Genomic DNA, 24,709 nt, shown 5'->3' with positions numbered 1-24,709 from the left:
GATCTACTGATGTCTCGGTTCCTGACTTGTTTTTATTTATATTGACTGTACTAAAGATAGTCACCCACTCCAAGGTTTTAGATTTGGGAATAGTATGACTTTCACTTTGAGACAAAATACAGAGCAGCATAATGGATTTTGTACATGGTGTGGTAGAAGAAAAGGAAAACTAGACTAATGACTATGTTAAACATTTTGGCTGTAAATGGGCAGATAGAACTCTACCCTTATTCTAACCTTTCCTTAACTTCTGTTACCAAATATGCCATAATGTCATTTGGAAATATAAATCAAGACAGTTAAATATATGAATAATCCTTTTGACAGATTCCTTTCTCTTCTAGAAATCTGTTCTGAGAAAATAAACTGAAATTGGTCTTAGATTTATACCCTGAACACTATAATTTATAATAACACAAAATTGGTTATAAAATATGGGAATCATTAAGAAAATTATGGTATACCATGAGACATGCTATTTTTCCACCTCTAGCAGTAGTGTTTGTCGCAAGTATTAAAGTAAGCTTATAAAATAATATCAAATTAAATGAACAGAATACAAATCTGCACATAGGAATCACTTAAAATGTGCTCACAAATAAACAAGCATAGACACAGACAAATTTGCTTAATAGTAGCTCTTTCTGGGTGATAAAATGGTGGGAATTCACAAATTTGCATTTGCATAGCTCAAATTAACTGTATTCCTAATATATTAAAATCAAGAGGAATAAATTTTATGATTTTTGGCTAAATTGTTTTTCAAAGATGAATTCATTTGAAAGCTTTTATCACAAATGTATTCAGGGTTAGTGCTTTCTATTAAAAATTAGTGTAGATTATTTAAGAAAAGGAAAAAAGATAATAGCTTATTCAAAATGTGATAGAAGAAACTGGATTTGAAATCCAATGATCACTGCTTTTTAAGTAGTTTCTCTCCCTGAAAAAATTCAAAATTGTTTATTTTCTTTATTAAAATTTTTATTCATTTCTCTATTTAACTTAAATAGGATAATAAAAGAAGTCATTACTGTAGTAAGAACTGGAAATGATAGAGTATTTATGTTTCCTTTTCCTCCTTAATCTACATTTCTTCTCCTGCAAATACATGAATTTGATACTGAACACATACATCAATAGTGCCTTTGTTTATTTTTTATTTATTTTTTATTTTTATTTTTTGCCAGTGCTGGGCTTGAGCTCAGGGCATGAGCCCTGTTCTTGGACTTTCTGAAGGCTAGAACTCTACCACTTGAGCCTCAGCACCACTTCCGGCTTTTTTCTATGTATGTGGTACCGAGGAATTGAACCCGGGTCTGTGTGCATGCTAGGCAAGCACTCTACTACTAGGCCAAACTCCCGGCCCCTAGTGCCTTTGTTTTTAGAGTAATTTTAGTTTAATAAATTAATAGCTTTTTTGTTGTTGTTCTTTCATTCCTGGAACATGAACTCAAGCCCTGGGCACTGTCTTGGGCTTTTTCAAGGCTATATAGCTTTACCACTTGAGCTTCCAGCTTTTTCTGTGTATGTGGTACAAAGAATCAATCCCAGGGCTTCATACATGCTAGGCAAGCAGTTTAACACTAGATCACAACCCTGACCCAAGTCAATAGTTCTAATATATGAAATATAGTTGCTAAAAATAACTAGAAAAGTTGTAAGCATATGTAAAGGGCAACAAGAACTGATTGGCCTAGAAAACAAACATTTTTGACTTAATAATTGTCTACTTAATAGTAATCATGTAATAAATCAGCCGTTCAATTTTACCCATAGTATTTACACAATGGAAAACTCATCTAATTCTTTAAGCATTATAAAAATGATGAAAGGAAACAGACAAATGCAACAAAGCCTATTAAAAGACTAAGGATAAAATTCATATAATTACCTCAATTGATGGCAGAAAATACACTTAACAACATTTAACATACTTTCATGATAAGACTTCTCAACAAAATAGTTGTGCAAGGAAAATTTCTCAGCACAGTTAAGCCAACACATGAGAAGTTTATGGCTAACAATAAAACAAGCTACAATAAGTAGAAAAACAGCAAAAATAAATAAAAAACATTTCCTGGAAGACCAGGAACATGACAAAGAAGTTGCTTTTTACCTTTTCATTGTAACAGATTGCTAGCAGTGCTAGCACAAGCAGTTGGGGGGTGGTGGGGGAAGGATGGAAAAGAAATAAGGACTCTAAGTTGGGGGGAAAAAAGAAAACAAAGAAATAAATTAAATCTCTTGCATGTCATTTACAACTGAACAGTGCTGTTTTTTCATTTAATAAATGACTTGAGTAAATTTACCTGATAAACCCAACACAGAAAAGCCAATTTTTCAAGCTAAATTCAGTGGCTCAAATCTGTATAATGAAATGTAGAGATCTCGGGTCATTATTTTGATCCATTGTTATTGAAAATAAGTTTGTGTGAATGTATCATGACTACAAATACATTAAAAAGGCTTCTGCTCAGAAAGTAATAGAGGAAATAAAAAGAGAGCTTAAAGAATGAGATATTTTCAATTTCTATATCAGTTGAGATTAATAACCAAAATAACCATTCAACTCAGTACCCAATTCTAAATAAATCTAATTTAAAAGTAGACAGAAGACATATGGAGAGATTTATTATCTTAGAAAAGATATATAAATAGAAACACTTATATGAAATATATGCATTAAAATACATATTCAAATATATACATATATACTTATATATGCATAAGAACTACTACTTAGACACAAGAAAGACATACTACACTAAATGAAATAAGCCAGGTCAGGAAATCAATACATGAAGTTGCAAAATGTTGACCTCAACATAGCAGAGAGCGGAGAGTATTTATGGGTTTGGAGTAGGGAAATAGGAGTTGATCAAATAGTTTGAATTTTCAGCTATATGATAAATATGTTCTTCAAATTATGTTGCTGGATGAATAGTGGCCTCTGTTTCAACTAATTCAGCTTCAATGTTTGTGTTTAATAACTCACAATTATACATGATGAATATACAGTCCTTGATTATTTATTTATTTACTTTTCTGCCAACACAGGTAGGTGCTTAATCTTAGGGCCTGGGCACTGTCCTTTAGCATTACTGTTCAAGACCAGCACTCTACCCTGAGACATACCTCCACTTCTGGCATTTTGGTGCTTCATTTTAGATAAGCATTACACAGACTTTCTTTCCCTGGCTGGCTTTGAATAGCAGTTCTGAATTCTCAGATTCCTGAATAGTCAGGAATTAGGATTACAGACATGAGCAACCTGTACTGGGAAAATCTTTATTGCTTAGTTAAGTATTTTAAAGTAAAATCAATAAAAAAAATATGTGTTACCAGATCTCTTTGATCAGGAGTGACAGCCTAAATCAACCCTACTTACTAAAGGCAAAATATTAGTATGATGTTACTTAAATAAAAATACAAATGTTATTTAAACATGCATTCAAAATAATTTTTTTCATTTAAGTCCTCTCAAAGATATATGAAATCACAATTCAGCTTACATGAGATATACTTAGTTCAACAACTCTGCAGTCACAATGACTGCGATTATAGAATTTTGCTTTTCCAGTTTGGTAGGACAGAATGTGCACTACTCTTTATATGAAAAACTTCTATACACTGGCCCTTATTGGTCAAAGACAATGATGCAGTCAATTTTCTTCAACTTTCTTGGAAATGATACTTTTAATTATTTGAGGCATCCATCCATGTACCACAATAGGTCATTGCATTCTCTCACTTTCCATGTATGTAGGTATGTATGGACAGAGAACTAACCTGGCTTATGAAGCATGTTCTGAAAATAGTCCTCAGACTATCTCTGAAATGCTCCTTAAAGGAAGCTGCCTCAGCTGCAAGGCATACCCTCTTTGTTTTCACCTATGTTTACCCTCTGCCCCGAGCAAGTGGACCGAACACCTCTACCTCTCTTAGTCTGTTGAGATTCTCAGGAAGAAAGAAAAAAGATATCCCAAGGGTCAAAGGGTGTGGGTACATGACTACCTTGTGAGGATGGCAGTCCAGTGGTTTTCTTTTGTTTAGGATGAGACTTCTTCCAAGAAGGAGAAACGCTTTTTTCTTCTAAGGTTCATTTGAATATTTACATTAGTCAAGAGCCACATAAGACGATCCATACCGGCCAGTAAGAAGTATTGAAGAATACCTGTCTGTTCTGTTCTGTTCTATATCAATGATCCTGCATGCCTTACGTGAAATCTTAGAAAAGTTTTCTAAGGGTTGTAACAACAACAAAAATTCCTCTTCTACAAGGGCAAACTAAGTGCTTTTCATACAAGTATTATCTACAACTTTTTGAGAATAAGAAACTCTTTTTCATAAATAAATTATGTGGAAGCATAAACAACAGTTGTCATAGTTTCACTATTTTTGTAGATATAGAGGTAATATGATAAATATCAAATAAATCTACCTATTACTGATCATAAGAGTTTATAGCTGTGTCTGAGATTTTCTCCAAGGTAGTGTTTCAGGGAATGCATGAATTCATAATTACAGGTATGCTTCACATTGTTTTCCTCAATTCTCTCTTCTAGATATTTGGTGATACTGGTTGCTTTCATTTTGTTTTATTTTCAGTGGAAGAGAGTGAAGTCATGAGGCAGGTGCTGCACCCTTGAAACCCAGGGCAGGTCCTGTGTACTGGTTACTTTTATGTAGATCTGGATTTACCTGGACCCACCAGGGCTATGATACACCTGCCTGTGCTTTTCACATGTTGCTGGGGGTGATATAAAAGTACCACCGTACCCAGCTAATGAATAAGATGGGGGGGTTGCAAACATTCTTTCCTTAATTGGTCTTGAACGCTAATTATCAACTTCTGCCTCTCAAATAGCTAGGATTACAGGGTTGAGCCATACTCAGCAGGTCTGCTAAATACATCTACAAACATATATATATATATATACACACATGTATGTATGTATATATATATACATGTATGTATGTATATATATATACATGTATGTATGTATATATATTGTAAGTTGTGGTGCTCAATCTCAAGGCCTGAGTGCTGTCCTTGAGTCTCTTTGTGCTCAAGGCTAGGACTTTGACCCACAGTGTTATGTCCGGTTTTTGAGTGATTAGGTGAAGACATGTGTTCCACAGGGACTCATGTGCCCCGGCTGGCTTTGAAATGAGATCTTCAGATCTCAGACTCCTGAGTAGCTAGGATTGCAGGTGAGAATAACTGGGACCCAATATTTTTAATTAAGATGATGAGATTAGAGTCAGCATAACACTATAACCCAGATCATGATGACAACGATGTTATGTGGGTATATAAAATGTATAAAAAATTAGAATGACAGGAATAACTGTTGGAATAAATAGACTGCAATAAAGCATAATCTGTTCTTATTTTCTCACCTTGAGATCTGAACAAGGCAGGTAGATATGCAGCACGTACAAATTACAAAAATCCTTAAGCACATACTCGTTTTCAAAAGCCTCGCTGGGGCTGGGAGTGTGGTCTAGTGGTAGAGTGCTTACTTAGCATGCATGAAGGAAAACCTGGGTTCTTCAATTCCTGGGTACCACATGCACAGAAAAAGCCAGAAATGGAGCTGTGCTTCAGCTGGTAGAGTGCTAGCCTGGAGTAAGCTCAGAGACAGTGCCAAGGCTCTGAGTTCAAGCCCCAGGACTGGCAAAGAAAAAGAACTCTTCCACTTGCACATTATTAGACATTTATTTTATAGCCGAGTCTCTAAATCTCTGAGTGACTTCTTGGAATCTGGAATCCCAACCTCTCTTGGACATGCCACAGTACAGCAACTTGATCAGGAAAGTCCCAACCCTTTTAGTCCTGAATTTCTGATACCAGAAGTTGAGAACCACAGTGGTTCAGGATGCGAAACCTACTGTTGAGTTAGGGTAAGGCAATCTTGCTTTGATGCTTTTATATGACAAGATATCCCCAGGAGAAGTTTCCTGTCAATTAACCAATGACACAAACTCTATTTCTAAAATACCTCACTGCCCTTCAATAACCAGATCAGTAGTACTCTCTGGGAGTCTGCCCAGCCGTGTATGTGTGCCTTTGGATTTCTTATTTTGCCCTTCACTTTGATGTAAAAGTCATTCAGGTCCCTAGGGAAAAAATAGATGTATAATAAAAATGAATAAAAGCTGATGGCACAGTGCTTTCCAGGAGAGAAGGAAGAAGACTATGAATGGCACGGTTCTGCGCTATTCATCATGGGCTTTCCCTTGTTCTGACTATAAAGCATCTGGTAGTGAAGAGTGTGGCTAGGCATGGCTTCCTCCTGCCTGTATCATAGAGTTACTGTCAGGGATAGAGTAACTCATCTGCCCCTGCTCCATCCGTTACCCTTTCTTTCAGTGCCCCTGGGTGCTTGCCTCCTGATCTGTAAGGCAACTCTGAAATAACACATTTCCAAAAGAAGGAGCTATTATTGCTGCTCTTATTTCAGAAAAAAGAGTGAAGGGGTAAAAAATACAGGCTCATTCCTATTACTTAAAGTCTTGCATGGAAGAAAGCACCTAAGGTGATTTCAACTGTTAGGTAATTGCCATTCATTTAAAATCATTTGGATATTTAAATACATGCACACTAAAAGTATAGAATGCACTCAGTTCAAGTCATTCAAATATTTGAATAGTTGTACACTGTGAGAATGTAATATTACACACCCAGACTGAAGTGAGAAGTGTGTAATCTGATTGAGCCATAGTGGTCCATGCCTACTATCACAGTAGTTGAAAAGTTGAGGTTGCAGAATTATGTAAGAACAGCTTACACTACAAAACAAGGCACTGGCTCAAACAAAACAATACAAAACCAATTGTGAGCCAATAATCTTTTGTAAGTCATCCATTATAAATTTCAAAAAATTCATCAAGATAGTAATCTCTGTTATGGAGCACTAAAATCCTTAAGAACTCAAAGTCTAATACAGTACTCTTAGGTGATTAAAAGTGAATTCATTTAATATTTAAAAGTAGATTTTATAACCTTAAATTAAAACATTGAAACACTTTTTTTAATTTAAGATATAAAATAGTCAATAAAAATTATCTTTGCTCTGTAAGACATCTGTTATAAAGTGTAAAAGTTAAAATTCATATAGATGAGAGTGGTAGATTCCCCCTGATTGCTTGCAGTTCTATTCTGTATATTTCATATATAGGAAAAATGTTTTTAAAAAGTTCTGGAAAAGTTATCTTTCATGATTTCAATGAATAATTTCTGGAGATAGGTAAATAAAGCTGCTTACCTTAAAAACAATAAAAGTCTTAATGGTAACATAAGATAATCTTTCAAGAAAGTACTGTTATCACCTGAACACCTTTGACTCTTCACATCATGTCTTTCAAGAAATCACTTCTGTGCTGATATTAGGACATGAGGCCTCCCAGGAGATTATTAGAGCCTGTCATCAGGGGTTTAATGAATTTATAAAACAAGTCCAGGATAGTTTGTCTGCTTCTCATCTTGGAAAGAGCTAGGGAGAAATTCCAGTCTATAGTCTAGAAGAGGAACAGGGCATTCCGATACCCCTACAACACCAGCACTTATAACTCTAATCCCCAGACTGCTGATCTGTGAGAAAAATTTATTGTTTGTAAGTCACCTGGCTTATCATATCTTGAATCAGAATGAATTTAAGGTAATGACACACCATTATTTTTAATGGAAAGACATCCCATGCTCATGAATAGGGAGAACCACCATAGTGAAAATGGCTATAATGCCAAAATTGGTATACAAATTCAATGCAATGTTGCCCATCAAAATCCTAAAGACATTCTTTACAGAAATAGAAGATATAATCCAAAGATTCATATGGAACAAGAAAAGACCTAGGATAGCCAAAACAATTCTAGGCAAAAAGAGCAATGCTGGTGGTATTACAATACCAGACTTCAAACTCTACTATAGAGCCATAATAACAAAAACTGCTTGGTAGTGGCACAAAAACAGACCAGAAGATCAGTGGAGCAGAATAGAAGACCCAGAAATGGAACCACATAGCTATAGGCATCTTGTATTTGACAAAGGAGTCAAAGATGTACAGTGGAACAAACACAGGCTATTCAATTATTGGTGCTGGCAAAACTGGGCAGCCACGTGCAGAAAACTAAAAATTGACCCTAGCCTTTTGCCATGAACAAGCATTAACTCAAAGTGGATCAAAGACCTCAATGTCAGACCGGAAACCGTGAAACTGCTACATGATAAAGTAGGAGAGACACTGGAACTCATAGGCACAGGCAAAAGATTCCTGAACAGAATCCCAGGGTCACAAAAGATTGGAGAGAGACTCGATAAATGGAACTACCTAAAAATAAAAAAGTTTCTGTACAGTTACCTATTTATTTTTAAACCACATATTCCTACATGACTTTGAACTCTTTTACATTAATTTTGCCCAAGAAAGGAAAAGAAACAACTGTTCAGAAAGGTAGCAATATGGAAATCAGTTTTCCAAACAATGAGATTATATGAATATCAGACAGGTCAAATGGCAGTGGAAGACAGCAGGAACTTGGACAAAGAAGACATGATAAGCTAGCTGCTTTTTCAAATGATTCCTTCCATCAGAGCAAAGAATCATTTATCACAGAGCTCACTCACAGAGATGAAACATGATCCTGGGGCCAAGCTGAAGAGATTATAGGCTTCACTGGACAGGAAGAGCTTTTCCAGAGCAATTTTCATGAGCTCCTGGGTCACAGGAAGGTAAGACAAAGTCTACTTGACAGTAAAGTGTGTGTGTGTGTGTGTGTGTGTGTGTGTGTGTGTGTGTGTATGTGTGTAAATGTGACTGTGCATGATTGCATATTCAGAGTGTAACCAAGTAATCCATCTATCTATCTATCTATCTATCTATCTATCTATCTATCTATCTATCATCTTTCTCTCACTGTCTCTAAGGATTTTTTTTCTTTGCTGCAGCTTTTTGAGAAATAAATATTCTTCAGTTTATTTCAGGATAGCAGCAATGCAATGCAAAATGGTTAAAGCTCTGTGCTCTTACTCATCTTCATGCCTTTTTTACCCAAGTCCCAGGGGCAACACTTTTGGAAAAGCATCATTTTAGAGGAATCCATTATTTGATCAAGTTTAGATTATAGCTCCCATTAAATCTCCTCAAAAAATGAAATGGATAAAACTGTAATGCATTAATCCCAAATCTATTTTAAAATTTATAGTTTGTTTAAAAATACTAACATTCATATTCAGGAAAAATAATATTAAGAACCTCCAAAACTACCTTCATTATTTAGAAAATACATGTGGGTTCATCACTTGTCTATGTGAAACAATATATCAATTTGGCTTATGTGCAAACTTCAGCTGAGTAGTTCGTAGGGCTTTCATTTTCTCTGCAGAGGTGAGGGTGCTTACTACGGATGCCCAATTGTGACAACAATGCTACAGGTGCATTTGAATGTCAGTACTTCAGAGCATAGTGACCCCATTAGTCACTCTCCCAGAGTAATTTGGCTAAGTTAATCCTGGGTGGAGTAACACAGGTAAGCACATTCTGCTCCCAGCTTAGTCTTAGAAATGATACTGAAAGGAACTGTGGAACTTTAGCCACCGTGTTGGGGTTATAATTTTGTGTTCTAAGGGTTGGTCATGGCCTATCCAATTCCACAATGTCATTTATTTGGAGACAGAGTAAATTGATGTGGTCCATGGCTCCAAAGCAAATTCCAACACTGTTGTTTTGCTATTAGCCATTTGCTTTTTCCCACTCCCCTTCTGTAAGTTTACAACAGAAATAACATGAATATTCCCACTGTACTGTGTGTGTGTATATGTATGAGTGAGTGTGTGTGTTTGTGTGTGTGTGTGTGTGTGAGTGAATGTGTGTGTGTGTGTGTGTGTGTGTGTGTGTGTTGGTCCTATGGTTTGAACTCAGTGCTTGGATACTAGTCCTGAGCTTTTTCACTCAAAGATAATTGTCTACCACTTCAACTACAGCTTTATTTTGTTTTTTTTTTACTAGTTAATTGGATATAAGAGTTGCATAGACTTTCATGCCTTAGCTGATTTTGAGTCATGATCCTCAAATCTCAGCAGCTTTGAGTAGCTAGGATTACAAGCATGAGCACAGGTACCCAGCTTTACTCTACTTTTAATTGAAAAAAATCATTTTAGACCTATAATGAAGTAAATGATAATTCAGCTACCAGTTGCTTCTATTACTCCACTTTCTTATTAATGAGGAGATGTAACAGAGGAAGAACCTCTCTATAGAACACACGATTGGTGATGAAATGAAAGATATACAACTAGCAATGTTTAGGAAATGATCAGGTCAATGCATAGCTTATACTATGTGTATATTAATCCACATTATAGAAACTAAATGCACAGGCTAATGGACTATTTTCTTTTTTTTGCCGGTCCTGGGCTTGGGCTCAGGGCTTGAGCACTGTCCTTGGACTTTCTCAAGGCTAGCACTCCACCACGTGAGCTTCAGCACCACTTCCGCTTTTTGCTATGTATGTGGTACCGAGGAATCGAACCCGGGTCTCCGTGCATGCTAGGCAAGCACTCTACCACTAGGCCAAACTCCCGGCCCCCTAATGGACTATTTTCTTTCTGATTATTTATTGAATAGTGCTGTACAATTACATAGGATGTGCTTAAGGTGTTAATGAGTTTTTTTTAATGTTTCCTTTTAAAGCGTTAATGTTACTGCATTTTCTGAATGGGGCGGGGGATTGTCCTATAGTCAGATTGAGCTATAAAGATTAAATTGAATTATCTACATGGAACAGGTTTTAAATCTCCAGGAATGGACAGATCTCACAAAAAAAAGGGCCAATAGGTTGTAATGGGAATGCTTTCTGAATACAGCCTAATAGAGAGATCAAAGATACATGAGGCACAGACAGGTCCTTCCTTGAACTTCGACTTACCACTTTGTAATCAGTGAGGATTAGCATACCCTAGATATCTTATGCATTGATTGCTCAAGTCTCCTGATAAATTCTGAATTTCCTGAGGCTCCATAACCACATCGGAATCTCTAAATCCTGGCTAAGGACAAAAATCACCATCATTTCCAAAATCTCTGGCTTTGCTCCATAATGACTTAGAGACTTGGAACAAAGCTGATGTTGTAGTAGATATGGTGCCTTTGGGAAAATTCTTAAACCTGAATATAGGAATGAAATAATTTATACTTCAGTATTTAAAAGAGCAAACCATTTCTATCCCTTAAGAGATTTCAAAGAAACAGGCCAATAATGTGCCTGGAGGTGGGGAGGTAATGATGGGAAATCTCATCGTGACAAGGTGATGGGAACAATTTAGGAGAAAAAAATGAATTATTTTTCCTTTATATTATGAAGGAAAACTAAGGCTGTCTACCTGAACAGTAAAATTGTTTTCTTTGGATTTTTTCCCAAGTACATTAGTGATAAATGTACTCTCCATGCCTCGTATCAATGAAACTGCTAATTAAACCTTGAGGAATAAAGTTTTCTAGGAAAGTTTTAGACAAGTTGAAAAATACCATAGCACCATATAAAAGTATTTTAAATGTTGAAGTTTTGATTATCTCAGATAAAGAGATGATAGAGGGTGTCAACCTTTAAACAATTGTGTTTTCTCTCCTTAGCATCTTTTATTTTAACTGTTTTTCTCTACCCAGTCAATGACTATATTGATATATCTGTCCTTTTAAGCTAAAAGCCACATGCTATGTCTCATGCTTATATTCCTAGCTACTCAAGAGGCTGAGCTCTGAGATCATGCTTTTAACTCAGTCCTGACAGGAAAGTCCATGAGGTTCTTTTCTCAAATTAATCATCTAAAAGCTTGAAATGAAGATGTAGCTCAAGAAACAGAGTGGCTAGCCTACAGCGTAAAAGATCAGGGACAGTTTTCAGTCCCTGAGTTCAAGCCCCAGGACCAGTAATACCCCCAAAAGCAAGAGACAGAGAGAGAGACCCAAGAGAGAGAGAGAGAGAGAGAGAGAGAGAGAGAGAGAGAGAGAGAGAGAGAGAGAGAGAGAGAGAGAGAGAGATACAGAGAGAGATACAGAGAGAGATACAGAGAGAGATACAGAGAGAGATACAGAGAGAGATACAGAGAGACAGAGAGACAGAGAGAGAAATTTTTAGTTAGATATTCCATCTATAGAGGCTGTAGTGGCTTCCTTTATGTGCATTGTCATACGGATTTTAGTTAATTCTATATAAGTTTCAGGCTGTGCTGTTTTAAACAACCATGTGAGACCAAGAAAATGTTTTCAGTACCTTCTTGGGTTTGAATTTGTTCAATAGACTTAGCAGGATAGCAAACCATGGTACTCTTCAATGTTCATGACATTTATCTAAATTCCAGTATTAATATTATTATTATTCCTTTGTTAGCAGATTGTGTTCAGAGGAACTGATATATGCTGTAATACTTTTTGGAAATAACATTGCAGTAGAGATATAAGAAGGCCATAAATGGTGAAAGATATAGAAAATGTATAAGGACTTTAGGTCCCAAAAGATAGAATAGTGCTGAGTCCCTGAATTTTCTTTTTAACCTCATGTAGTGATATCATATTTCCAAAGTACCAATGACCTAGAGAGATCAACTGACCTTCTAGAAAGGAAAAACAATACTGTTAGAAGCTTGGCAGAGAAACCATCAGGAGGGCTTAAGCACAAAGTTAAGATGCTCAGAACAGTGCACTGAAATAAGGGCAATTCTTTACCCTTGACACCCATGCACACATGAACATGCACATATACTCACACACGCACATGCACACACACACACACACACTACACTGACCACAAAGGGCATATGGACGATATTAATGTAGTTTTACCACCCATGCAAGTTCTCCAACAAGAAAGGTGAAACCTTTCTCTGGGAGTTATGTAGCTCACAGGAGGGCAATTAAAATGGAAGGTTTTAATGAGATTCCTTATATGATCTCAAAGTGTCAGACTTCCTTGAAATAAAACAAATAAATAACTTTTTGCATCAAGGAATTAAAGGACTCCAATGGAAAAATATAAATAAGTAAATACCCTCTAAAATGAGAGCAAAATTAGAGTTATATGGCAGATACTTAAAAGTAAGCCTCATAATAAATATACCTCAATAATGAATTAGAAATTGGAGATGAAATAAGAATGAAATGAGAAGTCTCATTAATGTATAAAACATCATAATAAGGAGATACAAAGGATGAAGATTACTCCAATATGAAAACAGAATTGAAGCAAGGTATAGTGGCTCACTCCTGTAATCCTAGCTACTCAGGAGGTTGAAATATAAGGATCATGGTTCAAAGCCAGCCCAAGGCACTAAAGTCTGTGATTCTCTTACATCCAACTAACCACTAGAAAACCGGAAATGGCGTGTGGGTCCAGGGGTAGGGAGGCACCTTGAGCTGAAGAGCTCAGGACAGCACCCAGGCCCAGAGTCCAAACTCCATGGTTGACAAAAAAAAAAAGAATTGAAAACTATAATATCTCAATTTAAATACTATAAATACTAATATAAGGAGGGCTAATGAAAAGGGTGAATAAAGGTTCATATGGTACAAGTAGTTTATATGCATGTGCAAAAGTAGCTACTCATATTGCTGAGATCTGCAGATCCTGGTTCAAAACCTGTCCAGGCAAGAAAGTCTCCGAGACTCTTATCTCCAAATAATCACAATAAAAACCAGAAGTGGCATTGTGGCTGAAGCAGTAGAGTGCTAAGCTTGAGCAAATGGAGCTTAGGGACAATGCCCAGGTCCACAGTTCATGTTCCAGGACTGGTAGAAGAAGAATAAATATAGAACATTAAAAATTTTTGGAATTGTTTTGGAATGACATAGAGTGACAGATAAGATAAAGTCAGAATACATTGTTTTTATTTGTAGAAAGATTACAAAGAAACTTTGTCTCATAACAAATACATGCCAAATATACACATACAAAAATATATGGATAAAGTAGATGAGGAATAGAAGTAAAGCTAAATAATAGTTTGAACATATTAAAATAGAAATCACTTAGTGCAGAAAATAGACTGAGGGGTTGGGGATTTATCCCAGTGGAAGAGCCCTTGCCTGGCAAATGCAAGGCCCTGAGTTTCAGTGCTCAGCTCTGGAAAAAAAATAGATTGAAACTGACTGAAAAGATTATTATAAAGCTTTACGACTTGTGTTTGTGGAGGACAAGAAGAAAATGAGAAAAAGCTATAAAATATTTTAAATGCGGCACTCTCAAACTTGGTGAAAGTCATAGTTCAACAATTTGCTAATAAAACATTTAGGTTAAGCTCAAAGAAATCTGTACCATGGAACATCACAGATTTCCATAATCAAAGGCAAAGAAAAACATTAGATACATTAGCTATAGGAATAAAGCAACTGGATTGACAGGATTTGTAACTGAGACCAGAAGAAAGTGAACCAACACTTTGAAGTACTCAAAGAACTGTTAATCCACAATCTTACATATAAGAAAATAGCTTTCACGGAATATATGACATCAAAACAATATCAGATAAATGAAAATAATTAGTCATTTTCATGAACACTGTAATATGATAGCTAATAAAAATTATTCATAGGGGAATGAAATAATTAAGAAATATAGGGTATTAAAAAGGAAAAATAGAAGGCTGAAAAAGTGTTAGGGGCTAAAAATTCTCCTTTTCCTGACTTTTGCCAATTATATTTGATAGTTATAACAATTATAATATATGATATAATGGTAAGTATATAATAAGAAAATAATTAAAAATATATAAAACTAAGGGAAATTAAGTGCATTTAAAGGAAATAAAGTTCTATACTTCTCTGTCCGTGCACCACAAGTATTTACGAATGATTTCTAAGGAGTCACTAAATGCTGTTCATAGAGATATACAAAATGAATCAAAATTAAATTCTAAAAATCAATCAGGAAACATAATAAAATAAAGAGATGGATGAAGAGAACAGGAAACAAAAGAAGGCATAAAATGACTATATATTTAGCATCTATATCCTGACATACATTAAATATTAATGGTTTAATATCCTAATAAAAATTTTGAACTGAATTTTATTCCCATGACCCAAGTATTTTGTTTTAACAAGTTTTCACTTAAAATATAATAATAGGAATTGGTTAAAAGCAAAAGGATGAGAAAAATGATATTATTAAAAAATTGAAAAAAGAGTTCATGGCTACATTATCATCAAATAAAGTGTTCTTTACAGTCAAGAAAATCACCAGAGAAATAAATCAACATTATACAATGTTTAAAAGACCAATCATTGAAGAAAACGCAGCAGTACTGAATTATTGATTATTGATGGAAATATCTGCACCTTATCAATCATCTATCATATATACACACTTTTCTAGACTTTGAGGATGCAGTAGAAAAAGCTACCTTATGAAAGCAATAGTTTATTGAAGGAGACAAATATTATATAGAAAATGATTTTGCTTTTGAAGATTATAAGGATATAAGTGCAGCATTGTTTAAATTGTCTTATTTTAATTTGTATAATGTGGAAAGAAATATGCAACTGTCAATTTATAGAATTTAACAGAATTTTTTTTCTCTAATGCTATTTCCCAAACATAATAACATTTATGTGAGCTTGGGTAGATTACACATCTACCCACGGCTAGAAAGTAACCTACAGCTAGGAAAATGGAATTCTCTGTGTGTCTCCAAATATTTGTTGTTGTTTTTTTTTCCAAAGACACAATTTACACTCATTCTATTTCTTGTGGACCTTTTGCTTACTGGTGTCAGCTGGTAGGCTGATTGGAACTCGAAGAGCATAAAATTAATGCATTATGAAGAGGGAAATGGAAGAAATGATGAAAGCAAGACTTACACAAAGTGGCAGAAACCGTGGGGATAAAAAGATAACATGACTTACCACAGTATAGATTTGATGCTTTCGTCTTTTAGCCAGGTCAATTATGTTTACTCCATTGTAATAAAGGTTTTCAATACATCCATGGAAGTTTTTCTTTAGAAAGGTCCCAGGTTTTCCTGGTACTGGAATTCCTCCAAAACTAAGCTTTATGGGAAAAATAAAAATCACCTTTTAGTTATAAGCTCATAGAGTGAGTAGAACAAGATGGAAACAAGTTCACTTCAGCAGATTCAATTGTATGTATCATCCAAGTGGCTCAAATAATTATAAATATCACTTGATTACATATTTAAAAGGATACTGATTACCCTGTGTAAAAATAACTATAATTGCTTGCTTGTTGAAGACTGATTCTACAAAGCCATTCTTACTTCTCTTCTAAACCATCTTAATTTTAAATAAAACAATAATTTACAGACAAAGGAAAAAGGAAAGGAAATTAGCATATTTATATTTATCTCTTACACAAATATCTCAGCAAGCAGGGTCATATCAAAGCCTAGGCCGAGCCAAAACATATCCTTATTTGGCTGAGGCAAACTTTAGTTTGTAAGCCTTCATTGTATCCCAAAGTCCTGACACCAAGGATTTTATTTTTGCCAGTCCTGGGTCTTGAACTCAAAGTCTAGGCACTTTCCTTGGGCTTTCTCAAGACTAGCACTATACCACTTGAACCAAAACACCACTTCTGGCTTTTTCTGTCTGTGGTACCAAGGAATCTGAGCTGGGTCTTCATACATGCTAAGCAATCACTCTACCACTAGACCAAAATCCGGCCCACAAGGATATTTTTTAAATTTTTATTGCAAAAAGTTAACCATAGGAAATAATACAAATATCCCTTAGTTTTATAAACCAAGCAAGATTCATTGAAGATGAGTCATATTTACTTCTGAATTTGTGATAAAAAGGAACAAGTGTATAATATCTGAAAACTGTAAGGGTTAAAATTGGTTGCCAAGAATGATGTTGGTAATAAAATACTGCACATAGAATGTATTCTGGGAATTAACACAAAAACTATGGGAAGGATATGGTATCTTAGTTTCCTTAATTTGTTTTTAAATTTCCAATAGGAATCTATGCAAGTTGGCTATAAAATTTTTTCTACTGGGCAAGAAAAGCAAAATCATTTCTTTTACTACAATATTTGAATATGTCTTCATCTGTCTTTGTATTTCTCTTTCTGTTCTTTTTTCTCTCTCAAACATGCACACACATACACAGAAACACACACACACACACACACACACACACCCCACATACCACAACCACCATTCAATCTTACAATCACATCTATTCTCCCAATGAAGTTGTCCTCTTAGATGAAGAGCTATGGCTATACTAAGAATATCTAGATTTTCAAATTGTTCATAAATTCCACATATTTAAAACATAGTTCCAAATTCAGTAGATGGTAATGAACATTGAACCTGTTATTCATTTTTGCTTACTATGGCTTCAGTTTTGTTTTTTTTATATATTTTTATTGTAATTAATAGAAAGGTTACATGATATTTGTCAGATAGATGGTGCATTAATTCCAATACATTGATACCCTTTCGCTGCTTCAGTTTTTAAAGAGATTTTCACAATTTTTTTGTTAATTTAAGTTTTCTTTTCTTTTTTTTTTTAAATTGGGAACTATGCCCGTTTTTTTTTCAAGAATTTTATTCATTTTTTTGCATAGGTTTAAATTATATTCACCAGATAGAAGGTGCATTTCTTAACAGTCATTGCTTCCCCTTCTCATGTTTTTTTCCCAATTTCTGTCCCCCTACCCCCCATCTGGTTTCCCCTCTTCCTTATTATATTTCAAATAAACAAATAAACACACAATTTATTTTATTTTGTAGGGATTTTGATTGATTTCAATGGAGCATTTGCTGGAAGATTGGATGTTTTAAAATTTATTTCATCTTCCTAAGAACACAGATTCCTTTTCTTTTTTTATATACAAATGATAAGACGTTTTAACAAAAAACGCTTATTATTTTCAGGCTTAGTTCATATATTAAACTTTAATTTAATACATGGAATATTTAAAGATGTAAATTGCATTTAAATTGTTTCCATAGGTAAAGCATTTTATCATATAAGTAATATACCTATCTTACTAGTGCTTATTTACTTTCTGTAACCAGATATTTATGCATGCTATTAAGGCAATTTCTTTGAATTTGTGAAGCTTAAAATCATACAACATACATAAAATAGTTCATTTAATTTTTTTTCTATTCAATTTTCCCTTTACTTTTTCCTTATTTTATTGCCCTGGTCAAAATTCCCTAAGAGTGGTCAAATGTTTAAGAAATATTAAACTATAGAAATAATGGTACAAAAATTTATAAAACAAAAGATAATCTTCTATTTTCCAAGTTCATGGACCAACTCTACATCTTGTGCCGGGAGTTTGGCCTAGTGGTAGAGTGCTTGCCTAGCATGCATGGAGACCCAGTTTGATTCCTCAGTATCCCATGCATAGAAAAAGCTGGAAGTGATGCTGTGGCTCTAATAGTAGAGCTCTAGCCTTGAGAAAGCCCAAGGACAGTGTTCAAGCCCTGCGTTCAGGCCCACGACTGGCAAAAAAAAGTTAAAAAATCCTCTACTATTCACAAAATATTTTATTGCTAATTTATTTAAAATATTAATATAAACTTCATCCTAGTTTTTACTTAATTATTTTTGTGGGGATTCAGGACCTCATACATACTAAATATTCTTTCTCTCCCTTGAGTTTGATTCCAGCTCAATCTACTTTATTTTTTTTTTCTTTTGCCAGTCTGGGGGCTTGAACTGGGGGAACTGAGCACTGTCCTTGGGCTTTCTCAAGGCTAGAGCCCTACCACTGGAGCCACAGCAACACTTTCAGCTTTTCCTACGTATGTGGTACCAAGAAATCTAACCTGGGTCTTTGTGCATGCTAGGCAAGCACTGTACAACTAGGCCAAACTCTCAGTCTAGTCTGCTCTAATTTTTACTGAGGAAGTCTTAAAGTTTTGTTTAGCATCATTCTCCAAACATGACCCACTTATGTATATCTATAGTGTAGCTGAGATTAGAGGTACTAGTTACTATGCCTGGGCCAGAAACTTGTTATCTCCTGATTTGTTCCCCTCAAAATTAATATGATAACATATATAATAATTTACATTTATTTATTCATGAGTTGAATTCTAACATTAACTCATAGGCTAATAGATTCTTCAAGAATCTACATTAAATAGATTTACCCAAACATTAAGTAGGAAATAAGTTTTAACTTTAGAGATTTTTAAAGTAGTTTTTCAAGCACTTAGCACAATTGTACATTTTGTCCCTGTGCAAATATTTTTTGTCCTTTCGTATAAGAATATGGATATGTCTTGAAAATATTTTTGCAAATATACAAAAAGTATGAACATTGAACTTCTTGAATAATTTACAAAAAATATCTGTTAATTAATTATATTATCCAAATATTTTCATGTGATTCATTATATTTTAAATTGTCAATTTTAAATTTGCATTTGGAATATATTAATTTGGTAATAAAAAACACACATATTTATTTTCCTCAGATTTTATAGTGCTAAATAGTTAACAGTAGGGTGGTAATTTACAAAAAGTACTTGTCAATTTATTACAATATTCAAATATTCTCATGTGACTCATATTTTAGAATATAAATTTTAAATTTGTATTTGGCATATATTAATTTGGTAATGTAAAATAGACACATGTATTTTCCTGTTTTTACAGTGATAAATAATAATATGGTTATTTTAATTTTTTCTATTGACCACCTTCTTAAATATCTAAAAGTCAAATAATGATCTACTTTACCCAGCTGTCATTTAGAAAAATATTGTTTTTCAAAATAATTAAAATAAGAAAATGATATATTTAGTAGCAATAAAAATGGAGTTCCAAAGATTCAGGGCATAGGGGATTTTTTTTCCTTATTTGCTTGTTTTCCAGAAGCTAAGCACTATGCAGCATATTCCATATTACAAAGTAATGATTTTTATTACACTGAAAAATAGGATAGATATCTCTCCTTGATATTTGGATAGAGGTTTAATATGGAATTTGGTGAGAACAGAAATAGTGTAGACAACAGTGGGGGGCCCGGACCTGCTCTCTAGTTCTGTCTGGGATTGAAACTCAGAATGCTTTAGGAAAAAGTGAACAGAAGACACAAGACAGATCCTCTAAAGCACAAGAAGGAAATTGCACCTGTTAGAGTTGCCTCACATGTGTATGCTTCCAAAACAAAGCTTCTGGAGGAAAGGGATTAAAAATAGGCAAGAGCAGGGACAATGCAGAAGGTACAAGAGTGTGGTTCCTGCAATGACCAAGTCACTTTTTTTATATTTTTTATTGCAATTAATAAAAGGGTTACATGATATTTGCCAGATAGAAGGTGCATTAATTCACATACATTGATAGATACCCTTTCACATGTTTTGGGCCCCATTACCCCCCCTACCCCAACCACTCATCTTGTTTTCCCCCTTTCCCTATCCTATTTCAAATAACCAAATTCAAATATATCCAATATACCAGATAACAAAGTGAGATACTGTAACAATATGATATAACCAAGGGACAGCAAAAGAGAAGAGAGATAACATAGTACATTAAGGACAACAATCATTCATTATATGGCTTTTGTTTCAATATCCTGGAGGTCCTTTCAGTTAGCTTCATACTATATGGCCTTATGTATCAAGGTTTTGCTCTATTGCAAATCTCTGCTAGGAGAGCCCAAGGTTTCTACTGATTATGACAAATGAGGGAAACCATTGAGCCTAAGTTCCTTTGAGTCTGGCTTACTTCACTTAATATGATTTTCTCTAAGTCTTTCTATTTCCTAACAAATGGGTCGATGTCGTTTTTCCTGACAGTAGCATAGAATTCCATTGTGTACAAATACCACATCTTGTTGATCCACTCATCAACTGAGGGGCATATAGATGAACATTTTCCAAAATAGACCATATCTTAGGCCATAAAACAAACCTGGGCAGATTCAGAAACACTGAAATTATTCCCTGCATGCTCTCAGACCACAAAGGCATCAAATTGGAACTGAACACCCATCTCCACCAACGAAAACCCTGTAACTCATGGAGATTGAACAACACATTGTTGAATCACCAATGCGTCATCGAAGAGATCAGAACAGAAATCCAACAGTTTATGAAATTTAACAAAAAGGAGCACACAAAATACCAGCTCCTCTGGGACACGGCAAAGGCAGTACTCAGAGGAAAATTTATAGCTCTGAGTGCCTATAAAAACAACTTGGAAAAATCGCAAACCAACAAGTTAATGTGTCACCTTAAGCTCCTGGAAAAAGAGCAACAAACCAACCCTAATCCCAGTAGAAGAAAGCAAATTATTAAAATCAAAGCAGAATTAAATGAATTGGAATCCAAAAAAACTATAGAAAGAATCAACAAAACAAGGAGTTGGTTCTTTGAAAGAAGTAACCAAATTGACAAACCCTTAGCAAATCTTACCAAAAAAAGAAGACAGCATACCGAAATAAACAAAATCGCAGATGAAAATGGGAATATCACGACAGGAATTACCAAGATCCAGAGTATCATGAGGGAATACTTCTCAAACCTTTACGCCAACAAATTTGAGAATCTAGAAGAAATAGATGAATTCCTAGCCAATATTAACATACCCACACTGAACCAAGAAAAACTATCGCAAATAAACAGGCCTATTTCAAGCACTGAAATAGAAATGGAAATAAGAGAACATCCACCTAAGAAAAGCCCAGGGCCAGATGGATTCATAGCTGAATTCTATAAGGTCTTCAAAGCAGAGCTCACACCAATACCCCTCAAGCTCTTCAACGAAATTGAAAATGAAGGTTCTTTACCAAGTCACTCTTGAATTAGTTGGTAGACTACTGTAGGTGTTCAGTTTTATGAGAACAAGAAGTAGGTTTGAATGTGTTGGGGCTCATAGTAATTTCATTGGGATATCTGAGGGAGTCCAAGGGACTACACCCATATTTTCAGAAGAGTCAGGCACCCCACATACCAGCAGATGCATGATCTTTAGGAACCAAAAGCTGGTTGAAGTAGAAGTGACATGTTTTAAGTCAGAAAATGATTGCCATGCTTCTCCTGATATAGAATAGTATAAAAGCTATCCAGCTTGTGATATGCTGGATAAAAAGAAAAGATAGAGAAAGGATGCCTTTAAAATCCAGTATTTATACAACAACATACAGTTTTAAATAGGTATTGATTATTCACCATCAGGATTAGATTTTTCTGCCACCAGGATATATAGAGGCTAAAGAGCATATGAGGTAAAGAGGATGAAGCAAGTTTTTCATCAGGTAGAACTGAGCATGAGCATAAATTTCTTACCAGGTTCATTCTTTTAATCTTTGAAATAGAGAATTTGAAGTCATAATTGTACTATTAAATTAAAATTTCATTCCAGTATCAGGTAAAAGTTATACTGGAAATTTGCTACAGAGATTCATGTTTGTCTTTCTTCAGTGATTTCCTCAATATTTTGTGAGTACTGATAAGATGTCCTTTCATCTACAGCTATTACTTGTACATTGCTAATTACAGTATTAAATTATCATCTTCATTTCACCTATGTTTAGTAATAAAAATGGAAATCTTTCTTGAAATTGTGTTTTTGCCCATAATGTCATCCATAGAAGAGACACTACAGTATAGCCTGGACTGTTTAAATTACAGTAGCTATTATTCACACAAATTGATTATTGTTCATTCTCTAGCTGTTCTCCTGCTTAGACCAAGATTCCGATGTCCTCTGAGCCATGTCCTGAGCCTTGCCTTTTCTCCTTGGCTCTGTTTTCTCCTTGACTGCATTACTATAATCAGCATCTCTTTCTCTGAGCCTGGCTCCCAGCATCTCTGCAGCCCACTGCCACCAACATGGGGGCAGTGCTAATGTCTGTAAAGAATGGACAGGCTTCTGAAGATATTACAGGAATGGAGGAAACATTAGGGCCCCTTGGCACAGGTTAATACTTCCTAAGTAAACAAATTAAAACACTAGATAAATGGAATCATATCAGTTGATGAGTTTCTGCATGGTAAAGGACATAACTAGCAAGGTATATAGAAAGCCCTCAGAATGGGAGATCCTCACTAGCTATGTATCAGATAAGATTTTCATATCTGTAATATACTTAGAGCTCAAAAAGTATCTCTCATCTCTTGCTGTCCCTTGGTTATCTCATATTGTTACAGTATCTTACCTTGTTATCTGATATAGTGTATATATGTGTATTTGGTTATTTGAAATAGGATACGGAAGGGGGGAAAACAAGATGAGGGGCAGGGTGGGGGGATGGAAATGGGGACCAAGATATGAGAAAGGCTATCAATATTTGTGAAGTAATGCACCTTCTATTAATTACAATTAAAATATATGAAAAAAGAAAAAATCCTCAAAGAAATAACAACCCCATTCTTGGCTCAATGGTACAACGGTAGCCTTAAGCTGAAGAGGTCAGGGACAGCCCCCAGGCCAAGTTCATGTCCTATGACCCACAAAAAAAAAAAAAGAAACAACAACCCCAGTAGTAAGTGTGTTAACGACTTAAAAGAGAGATATCTCTAAAGAAAAAATAAGAATGACCAATAGACAGCCACATGAAGCAATGTTCGATATCTCTTTCCCGTTTGGCCAAGGTGGATGCTACTACACTTTTGTTGACAGTATGGTTATCAGTGTGCATGATTATTTCCCAGGGTACAACATCTTCAAGAAGTGGCTCAAAGGCTTTCCATATGTGGAAGGCAATCCTGGAAATCCGGCTTGCCTTAGACAACCTTTTCATTTATTGACTGTAAGTTTCATTTATTGATTTTAAGTTTCTAGTTCCTATGGGCACTCTGAACAGAATCTTTTCTAAGGGAATATTTTTATTAATGATAATGGAAAAATATTTTCTTCTAGCCATTCAATTAGCAACTTTCTTTAACTTATCAAAGTTAACTTCAGATAGGATAATTTATACAAATCCCAATTCATTAAGTAGTTGTCAAAGCTCTATTATCCACAAGGCTCTCATGAAACCCTGTGGTGGCATGAAAGATTAATCTTCAGCCATCTTTGTCCTGTAGAGCCATCCCTTAAGGCAATCTGTCTTCTAATAAACTGATCAGATGAAAAATATAGGAAAAGAAGGTAAAAATGTCCAATCTTTTCCATAAGCAAAGAAAGGGGAAAATTTCTAAACTTAGATTAAGGAACCATTGCTGTGGGCTTGAAGCATAACAGAATTCTGAATCTTACATGTTTAAGTTATAGATGTTACAGAAAAAGATATAAAGAAGAATATAAAGAAAAGTAAAGATGTCAATAAAAAGATATTTCCTATTCCTATACCCCAGTAAACAAAGAGTAATTTATTTTATTTGATGATACAAGCACTATTAACTCAAAGGATAAGAAAACCTAATGTTTCACATTATAAATAAAATTGTCAAGATACCTTAGAACCATGGGAGATCTTTGAAATCTCAAGTGAGAAGAACAAGGAGTTACTGAATGATTTTAAGGATTGTGATCATCTATATTCAATTTATCAGTACTTAAATTCACAAGGAAAAGTTAGTTTCAGGAACTTGATCTATTTTATCTTCTTTCCATAGTATCTGCCAACTTATTTACAGTATAAATTTGTATAATATAAATCTATTATTCATTGAGAATAGTCTGTCTTTCTAGAATTAAACACCAGTAGGGTGGAATCCTAATTGTTATATTTTATATAGTTCAAGCCCTTAAAGCACTAATTAACTATT

General features: G+C 34.7%; 1 protein-coding gene across 1 annotated transcript in view; it reads right to left on the bottom strand.

The window, feature by feature from the left end:
• Positions 1-24,709, bottom strand: part of Cntnap5 (contactin associated protein family member 5) — an 852,241-nt gene that overhangs the window by 404,365 nt on the left and 423,167 nt on the right. Inside the window, exon 7 of the mRNA XM_090342979.1 lies at positions 15,903-16,046. Within this exon, the coding sequence (XP_090199105.1) occupies positions 15,903-16,046 (144 nt within the window). The remainder of the gene's footprint in view (positions 1-15,902; positions 16,047-24,709) is intronic.

This window comes from Megascapheus bottae, chromosome 12, assembly GCF_031878675.1.
Source record: "Megascapheus bottae isolate mThoBot1 chromosome 12, mThoBot2.hap1, whole genome shotgun sequence".
NCBI lineage: Eukaryota > Metazoa > Chordata > Mammalia > Rodentia > Geomyidae > Megascapheus > Megascapheus bottae.
This window is presented reverse-complemented; position numbering and strand designations above follow the sequence as displayed.